The following is a 9,935-nucleotide window of genomic DNA, read 5'->3' as shown; positions in this document are numbered from 1 at the left end:
TATGTAGGCTACTGCACGGTGCTGTCTGTGCTTTAACACTGTGTTATGCAGGCTACTGCAGGATGCTGTCTGGGCTTCAACACTGTGTTATGTAGACTACTGCACGGTGCTGTCTGTGCTTTAACACTGTGTTATGCAGGCTACTGCACGGTGCTGTCTGTGCTTCAATACTGTGTTATGTAGGCTACTGCACGGTGCTGTCTGTGCTTCAACACTGTGTTATGCAGGCTACTGCACGGTGCTGTCTGTGCTTTAACACTGTGTTATGCAGGCTACTGCACGGTGCTGTCTGTGCTTTAACACTGTGTTATGCAGGCTACTGCACGGTGCTGTCTGGGCTTCAACACTGTGTTATGTAGGCTACTGCACGGTGCTGTCTGTGCTTTAACACTGTGTTATGCAGGCTACTGCACGGTGCTGTCTGTGCTTCAATACTGTGTTATGTAGGCTACTGCACGGTGCTGTCTGTGCTTTAACACTGTGTTATGCAGGCTACTGCACGGTGCTGTCTGGGCTTCAACACTGTGTTATGTAGGCTACTGCACGGTGCTGTCTGTGCTTTAACACTGTGTTATGCAGGCTACTGCAGGATGCTGTCTGTGCTTTAACACTGTGTTATGTAGGCTACTGCACGGTGCTGTCTGTGCTTTAACACTGTGTTATGCAGGCTACTACTGCACGGTGCTGTCTGTGCTTCAACACTGTGTTATGTAGGCTACTGCACGGTGCTGTCTGTGCTTTAACACTGTGTTATGCAGGCTACTACTGCACGGTGCTGTCTGTGCTTCAATACTGTGTTATGTAGGCTACTGCACGGTGCTGTCTGTGCTTCAACACTGTGTTATGCAGGCTACTGCACGGTGCTGTCTGTGCTTTAACACTGTGTTATGCAGGCTACTGCACGGTGCTGTCTGTGCTTCAACACTGTGTTATGTAGGCTACTGCACGGTGCTGTCTGCGCTTTAACACTGTGTTATGCAGGCTACTGCACGGTGCTGTCTGTGCTTTAACACTGTGTTATGCAGGCTACTGCACGGTGCTGTCTGTGCTTTAACATTGTGTTATGTAGGCTACTGCACGGTGCTGTCTGGGCTTCAACACTCTGTTATGCAGGCTACTGCACGGTGCTGTCTGTGCTTCAACACTGTGTTATGTAGGCTACTGCACGGTGCTGTCTGTGCTTTAACACTGTGTTATGCAGGCTACTGCACGGTGCTGTCTGTGCTTTAACACTGTGTTATGTAGGCTACTGCACGGTGCTGTCTGGGCTTCAACACTGTGTTATGCAGGCTACTACTGCACGGTGCTGTCTGTGCTTTAACACTGTGTTATGTAGGCTACTGCACGGTGCTGTCTGTGCTTTAACACTCTGTTATGCAGGCTACTGCACGGTGCTGTCTGTGCTTCAACACTGTGTTATGTAGGCTACTGCACGGTGCTGTCTGTGCTTTAACACTGTGTTATGCAGGCTACTGCACGGTGCTGTCTGTGCTTTAACACTGTGTTATGTAGGCTACTGCACGGTGCTGTCTGGGCTTCAACACTGTGTTATGCAGGCTACTACTGCACGGTGCTGTCTGTGCTTTAACACTGTGTTATGTAGGCTACTGCACGGTGCTGTCTGTGCTTTAACACTGTTATGTAGGCTACTGCACGGTGCTGTCTGTGCTTTGCCATATTTTCGCTTTTCTACCCTTCGAAACTGTATACATGGTATACCGTTGTAAGGTATTATAAGGCACCTGCAGTTTAATACGAGTTTATTAATACATTAAGCCATGTATCTGAACACGAGCTCTTTAGAGTGAAATCCACAGATCACGGGTACTGCTGAACAGCTCCACAATAGTCGTGATTGAAAATCATAGTCGTGATTCAAAGCACAGACTTGCAAGATCCTCCTTCTCTTCCTCCTCTAATTACGTCAGGGACGTTGGTCTGCACTGGGGAATGCTCTGTAAATTTATCAAGACGCAGCTTTTGCAACTTTTACTTCGGGAGTTTACAATTAGGTTGATATGGACTTGAACCCTCCAAGCAAACGGTCTGCTCGTTTTTATTTGTTTTCTATATACGCGTGACACAAGTGCGCGGGTCCTGCTTAGACAGCGGCGCTTCTTGTTTGGGACAGTTTGTTAATTTTAAAAGTTGAGGGGAGAAAGAATAGGCGTCCTTTACTCGTGTTTGAGAAGGGAGCCTTTTTACTGGATTTGGAGGCTTCAGTCGGGTTTTCCATTTGTGTATCTAGAAAGAAAGAAAATCTGCGCCTGTTGGAGCTATTGAAATGAGCCGGGCATGCTCCTTCAGATCTTTTTCATGTGAGATCACGTTACGAAACGTATTGGACTCTTGGAAACACATATGTGTGTATTTTAAAAATAGCTTTATTTTCCAAAAGTGTGGGCAAAATATTATGTTGAATTAAATAGTTTTCAAAATTGTTATATAACCTATTCCCTGCCAGCAGGCTCGCGGCATGCTTTTGTTTTCTTTTGTACTATGCTTCAAGAATGCTTCCTAGAAAGAGCATCATTCCGGAGGAGTTTGTGCTGCCGGTGATCACCCCGGGGCTGGTCCGCAAACCCCGCTTCAGAGACCGGCCGCAGAAGGCTCGCTTCATCACCAAGAGCGGAGCCTGCAACCTGGCGCACAAAAACATCCGCGAGCAGGGCAGGTTCCTCCAGGACGTCTTCACCACGCTCGTGGACTTGAAGTGGCGATACACGCTGATCATCTTCACTATGTCCTTCCTCTGCAGCTGGCTTCTCTTCGCAATGGTCTGGTGGCTGGTCGCTTTTGGGCACGGAGATCTGAACCCCAATCGGATGGGGATTGACCCATGTGTAACCAATGTCAAGTAGGTGCAGTTTGAAATGTATTTCCACCTGTATTGTGAAGTTTCTACAGGCTCGTGAATGAGATAAAATCCAGTACTATATAATGTGTCAGCTTAAGTGATGACAGAACGTTTGTGTGTGTGTGTGTGTGTGTGTGTGTGTGTCTATATATATATATATATATATATATATATATATATATATATATATATATATATATATATATATATATATATTCAATAATACAGCAGATAATAGTGATAGTGACATCAGGATATGATTAAATAGTGATAGTTACATCAGGATATGATTAAATACAAAGTACTATATATATACATAGCGTACCTTTGAACTTGCATTGTATTGTATGTTTCCAATTACGGGCGCTATGGTACGTTATGGGTGTCCCTTCTACATATATAGGATATAGGTGCAATGCTTATAATCATAACTGAAATACATAGTTCAGCCTTGCACAAACTCTTGTTGGCGGTCCGGTTTGTGTATAGGTAGATCGTGTCCTCTCTTCCTGACACATTCTTTGTACTCTGTCACTGTGAATTAAACAGGCAGGCTCCTGTTCTGTTATGCAACAGTGTTATTAAACTTCATGAAATAAGACTTGGTAGTTTTTTTCCACTTGCTGGTTTCATTGATAACTTTCACATTTATATTTTCACTATTCTACAATTATATATATATATATATATATATATATATATATATATATATATATATATATATATATATACATACACACACATACTGCTGTGCAAAAGTCTTAGACATGTCTTAGACAGAAGTCACAGGTGTCGTTGTCAATCAAATCAACAAGAGTAAAAGGCTAAAATATGGACAAGAACATAGAAATTGGTCTATGGAACAATGGAGCTTTGGACACCTGTGCCTTCTGCCAGTTCTGTTGTCAATTCAATGCTTGTCTTCTTTCTGTTTCTTAAGGATATTATCTTCAAGTATTGCTCATCCTTGTTATACAGTTTTTTGGGTCTTCCAGTCCTGGGTTTGTCAATTACAGATGATGTTTCTCTATACTTGTTGATTATTCTTCGGATACCACACCTTGAAAATCAAGTGATGCAAGCTATTTCACTCAATGTTTTTCCTTCTTTATGCAAGTCAAGGTTGTTATAATAGTAGAAAACACTAGAGGAGGCTTTGAGTAAATTGTTGATGCTCTTAATTCATCAGAGTAGAAAAATGCAACATGTCTGAGACTTTTGCACAGCAGTATATATATATATATATATATATATATATATATATATATATATATATATATATATATATATATATATATATACAGTTGATACAAAAATGATTCACTTCCCAGCCTGTTTGAGTCTCTCCGTAATTTGATATGAAAAGGTTATATTTATTAAGGTGTGTCTTTCTAATTGAAGCTACTGTATAAATACTTGATAAGTAACGTGTTGACAAGAAGAATGTGTGAAAAAATCACCGTCTGAGAGAGTCACAATTAATGGGAGTGAAAGCTTGAGTCTTATCATTTTTAACTGATGATTGATAATGGAAAATGTCATCCAAATGGTGTTGACCGCTAACCTGCTCTCTCGTCTCTGTAATGCTCCGCAGGTCCTTCACGTCAGCTTTCCTCTTCTCTATTGAGGTGCAGGTGACCATCGGCTTCGGGGGCCGGATGATGACGGAGCAGTGCCCCACGGCCATCACAGTCCTGATCGTGCAGAACATCGCGGGGCTCATCATCAACGCCGTCATGCTGGGCTGCATCTTCATGAAGACAGCCCAGGCGCATAGGAGGGCCGAGACCCTGATCTTCAGCCGTCACGCCGTCATCGCCGTGAGGAACAACAAGCTGTGCTTCATGTTCCGCGTGGGCGACCTGCGCAAGAGCATGATCATTGGGGCATCCGTGCGCATGCAGGTGGTGAAGAAGACCACCACTCCGGAGGGGGAGGTCATCCCCATCCACCAAATCGATGTCCACACCGAGAACCCCATTGAGTGCAGCAACATCTTCTTAGTGGCCCCGCTGATCATCTCCCACACCATTGACAAGACCAGCCCCCTGTACGACCTGTCCTTCAACGACCTGCTGGACAGCAACCTGGAGATCATCGTCATCCTGGAAGGAGTGGTGGAGACCACGGGCATCACCACCCAGGCCAGGACCTCCTACATGCCCGAAGAGATCCAGTGGGGCCATCGCTTCGTGCCCATCGTCACCGAGGAGGATGCCGTCTACTCCGTGGACTACTCCAAGTTTGGGAACACCGCCAAAGTGGCGGCGCCCCGCTGCAGCGCCAGAGAGCTGGACGAGAAGCCGTCCATTCTCATCCAGGCCCTGCAGAAGAGCGAGCTCTCCCACCAGAACTCGCTGAGGAAGAGGAACAACTCCATGAGACGGAACAACTCCATGAGACGTAACAACTCCATGAGGAGGAACAACTCCTCTTTGATGGTGCCCAAGGTGCAGTTCTTAAACCCCGACGGCAGCCAGAATGTGCCCGAAACATGACACATTGTGACATCCTGTTTGCTGGCATGTGTCATGACTTTGGGATACCTCAGAACTTCACTCTTCTTCATGGTTCCGGTACTAGAAGGATTTCTGTGTCTTTGCCAGCATGTTGGATGTTTTCACACCGTGGGCTCAATTCACAGATCTTCAACTCCCACTCGATTGAACAGACGGATCCTCTTCACAAAGCTTCAACTCAAGGGTCTGGGTTCCAAAGCTGTTTACTCCAAATTTTCATTAGCACAGCTTTTTTTCAGAATGGAAAAAAAAATAAACTAATAGTCTAAAACGAATAAGAAACAACCTAATACTTCGTTCGAGCCCCTGAATTAAAAGTCTTTGCTGTTTATTTCTAGTTTGGTAATTTCATTGGGTGCGTTTCTCCTGTCTGAAATACTGGTGCTAATGAGGAAGTGGCGTGAGTAGCTTTGAGAATTTATCCCAAAGATATTTTGATTCTGTTTTCATTGATAAAATAAGTTATTCTTGAAACCTTTCTAAACTTTTCTGTTATTAAAGAAGCCAGCATCATGTCAAACTGTATTTTATTCACAAAAGCAGATTCTAAAAAATAAGGGCTTGATTCTCAAAGCTGTTTACCCCAAATTGATAGTATTCTGAAGGAAAATACCCCGAGCCTGTTAACAAACCCATCATTTAAATGTCGGACAAGTTTATTTCTGGCTTGGTAACTTTGGTAGGGTGTTTTTTTTTCATTTCTGAATAAAGCAAGCTAATGCTGATTTGGAGTACAGAGCTTTGAGAATCGAGTCCTAAATCTTTAAATAGCTCCTGAGTTAAGGCTGTGTGAACGAGGCGGGCAGTGATTAAAAGAGGCTTTTAAACATCCTCAGAGGTTAGAGGGCACTTTGAAAGAACACGCTTTAGAAACAGTGGGGAACGGTTTCATGATTCTTTCATTAATAAACTGCCTTTCAATAAAGCTAGAGCAAAGGGTTTCTGAATAGGGCCCTCTAGCACAAAGATGTGCTCTTACCATTAAACAACAGTATTTATTGCCTAGGATCTGAAGCAATTCTTGTGCTTAATACTTGTTTTCTATACATGTGTCTGATGTACTGTATCTTGTATTTTGGAATGGTACATTTACCAGTTCCCATTTGTATGTGACATGCATTCTTCTCATATACTTATCACTCATTACTTTGCACACTCAGTCATACGATATATAGTAGTACTACAGTAGTTTTACTAAGCTTCTTTTTAGTACTCTACACATATAATCATCGAACGGGAATCAAATTCCGTTTAACCATCTGTGCCCAAAGGTACCATGCAGTCAGCAAACAAAGGAAGTGTAAGAGAGGGGAACCAGCAGAGGGGTACCGCACTACACAATACAAACTGCCATTATACCTATCTGAGAGTCGTAAGCAGTATGGAAATAGCTTGTATAACTGTTACCACTCTGTAATCTGTAACGCAACACTGAAAATGTTATTTGATATAGTACCTTGCAGTGCGTCTGGTTTTTGCTATGTTGCTTTTACACGTAACAGCTTGTGCACTTCACTATATTTCTACATATTACCACACGCGCGCAGCGGGCCTGGGAAAGTGATTCTGTTAATATCAGAAGCAACATTGCTGTGTCCAGACATCTTACAGGCTGTTAATATTTTACTTTCCAGCCAGCCTGGAGCTGCTTTACTTTGTTTTTCTCAACACCAAGCCTGAAGTTTAGTGATAGAGCACGTAATTACAACTGACACTTAGACACAAATATGCTTTAAACTGTTTGACAAGTGTTATATACATATGAATAAATCACATTTTGTTTTACTTTTTTTAGTTTTTATTCAATTAAACAGTGAAAGGTGGGATGTCATTTTGGGAGTAATAACCCAGGCTTGAAGCTTCAAACAGCTTTCTTGCAAGTCCTTTATTGCAAGGTTAGAAGCTCAGCAGCAGACTTCCCCTGTTTAGGTATATTATTGAAATGACTAGGTGCTAGCAATCAGACCCTTGCTAAATCTACTCCAGCCACCTGATCACTGAAAATATATACTTTATTGAACAGGGGTCTGATTAGACAAACTCCAGCCTCCTGATCACTGAAAATATATACTTTATTGAGGATGGTTCTGAAACTGTGTGACTTTCTAACCCTGCTCAAACTCCTGGCTCCTGATCATTTTAATACAAACAGACTTCACTGAGGGGTGTTCTGAAACCCAGGACAGGATGCAGCAGGGCTGGTGTGAAATTCTAGCCCTTCCTTATCATTTGTCGGTAAATTGCTTCACCACATTGTATTTTCATTTTGACTGTGACGTTAATTTAACCTGCCACCTCACTTTATATTCAGTTCCTGTGCGACAGATATGAGGACCCCACCTGAAACATGAAACTCCCTTTGCTGCACATAGTGTAGGACTTTGAGTGGTGTCAGGTGGGATCCTAATACCTGCTGCACTGTGTTGTAGTAGGAGAAAGTGGAAATAAAGTCTGGCATAAAAAACAAGCAACGTGTTGTTTTGCTATTAAGTCGTAAGAACATTTTGAAACCCTTTTTGTCCCGTTATTTACTGTATGCAGTATATACAGTAGATAGGCTGATGAATTCCCTGTATGTGTAATAAGATTGTGTTTTATAGTGCTTGCTATTCAATGGGTCCTCTGTGAACTCAATGCATTCATTTTACACGGCACTGCTGGCATAGTGCAAACCATTAACAAAATCTGCAAAGAAGTTGTAATAATAAAGATAAACAAAACATGTTTATTCAAGTGTCCCCTTTTTTTGTAGCTTGCACGCCTGGTTTTAACATAATAAAGTGAATGGAAGGATGGATGTGTACTTTCTGTTCCTGTTTCACCCCCTGCATCCTGCTCTACAGACAGCTTGTACTCCAGACTGCACTGTTTGTGAAAGGAACGTTACTCCTCAGAACAGTGAATCCAGAAGACATTCTTCCATGTCCAGTGAATGAAAGAGAGATACAATGATTCTAGTCAAAACCTTTTTCTTGCAAAACTTGATATATTTCACATTACAAGTAATTGATAAACAGAAAAACAGCATGTTTAAACCCCCTATAATAAACAGGGTGTCTGTCCTATAAGGGTTCTCTCTGCTGCTGCATTGACTGTCTTCACCACACAGCAGAATGATCTGGATTCGTTCCTCTTTGCTTAAAGACATTTCACACCTGAAAGTAACAGGGAGAGACAACCAATATTCACACTTATGCCTAATGGGCCCCTCTGTACATTTGGGCGTGAGTGGGGCGGTGGATCTTTTCCAAGTGTTCCAATATGCTCAGGGGCTGCGAGGGAATATATCCTGGCTGGATCAGCCAAAGCATCTTTGAAGAAGTAGGAACCACTGCACAGCTGTGTATTATAATAACAAGAACCTGATCCTGAATGCATGTTCACTACGAGACAGCACAGGCTCTTCCTATAAAGACACTGTGACTGGTGTAACAGTCATGGCTTGCATGTGTCATTGGCAGAGTGGTTGAAACAAACACAGAAAATATAAAAAGGTGAACTCTAAATGTGAGCAACTTCAAGAAGAACAGTGCATCATAAAAAAGGTAAAACCGCTTCAGTATTGGGAGAATGGCACTAAAAACAACCAAGAACAATGGGGTGCAGGATCTAAATGTCATCAAGTTCCTATCCTTGCTCTGCAGAATCTGCGCAGCAGAGAAATGCAGTATGTTCATTTTCTACATCGGTGTAATTGTGTCTGTGCTCTGTTCTCAGTACACCGCGCAGACGCACTGGGTTTCATAATAAAACATTGTTTTCCCATGACCCATAGCAGAACTCTGTGTAGTAGCTACAGCTGGTTCACATTAAAGACATGAAGCACTTTTATGTGAATTGCAAATACAATAGGATAAAGAACAGCTGTGAATCATTTCACGAGTCAGGATGCTGCCATGAAGAGGTCACTGTGATCTCATAAACCCCAACTCTGTATCTCTCACTGTCCAAACGTCTAAAACAATCAACCTGGAGCTCAAAGAGATGCTTTTCCTTAAAGATCACCATAGTAAAAGCACACAGACATACAAAAAAAAAAAAATTGCAATAATGTTAAGCACTCAAAATGACTACAAGCAAGATCAAAATGTGAAGCTAGCTTTTAATATTATCACTTTCCTCCCTTTCTATTGAGTTGAGAATCTTTTTTGGTTCACTTTTTATTTTATTTTTTTATTATGAATTCAGTATTTACAAAATGCTTCCAACACAACACTGTAGATAATCTGCATCGTGCTAGCTGTAGATCAGACAGTGGAAGCATGCTAATGCACAGGTAAGCACTGTAAAGCACTGAGAGGCATGGAAGGAACTTTAAACATGGTAAACCATGGCAATGCACAGTAACCCATGGGGAATGCATGGAGGAAACTGCAAACAATATTGTATTCACAGACATAGTCTATTAAGTGAATTGTATGCAACTCTGCTCTACTGTGTTTGCCTAAATAAACACAACACTGTTTCAAGGCTTGTTGAGGTGAGTTTTCCTACAGCTAGTCGGGGACATTTTGGGGATTCCTTACAAACTCAGCATAGACGCCATTCATTGAGGACAC

At 42.3% G+C, this 9,935-nt stretch overlaps 1 protein-coding gene across 1 annotated transcript; it reads left to right on the top strand.

The window, feature by feature from the left end:
• Nucleotides 1–1,934: 1,934 nt before the first annotated feature.
• Nucleotides 1,935–7,161, top strand: LOC117414860 (ATP-sensitive inward rectifier potassium channel 8-like). Its single transcript, XM_034024687.3, has 2 exons — nucleotides 1,935–2,857; nucleotides 4,452–7,161. The coding sequence occupies exons 1-2, from the start codon at nucleotides 2,511–2,513 to the stop codon at nucleotides 5,353–5,355; spliced, it is 1,251 nt and encodes a 416-aa protein (XP_033880578.1). The 5' UTR covers nucleotides 1,935–2,510; the 3' UTR covers nucleotides 5,356–7,161.
• Nucleotides 7,162–9,935: the final 2,774 nt, after the last annotated feature.

The sequence above is a fragment of the Acipenser ruthenus genome, chromosome 7 (genome assembly GCF_902713425.1).
Source record: "Acipenser ruthenus chromosome 7, fAciRut3.2 maternal haplotype, whole genome shotgun sequence".
Classification (NCBI taxonomy): Eukaryota; Metazoa; Chordata; class Actinopteri; order Acipenseriformes; family Acipenseridae; genus Acipenser; species Acipenser ruthenus.
The sequence above is the reverse complement of the archived record's forward strand: the minus strand, read 5'-3'. Positions and strand labels throughout refer to the sequence as shown.

What these genes read in the sequence shown, in the direction of transcription:
- LOC117414860 (XM_034024687.3), top strand. Translation starts at nt 2,511, where the DNA reads ATGCTTCCTAGAAAGAGCATCATTCCGGAGGAGTTTGTGCTGCCGGTG. An exon ending in CCATGTGTAACCAATGTCAA is followed by an intron (nt 2,858 to 4,451) that starts GTAGGTGCAGTT and finishes AATGCTCCGCAG; the next exon opens with GTCCTTCACGTCAGCTTTCC.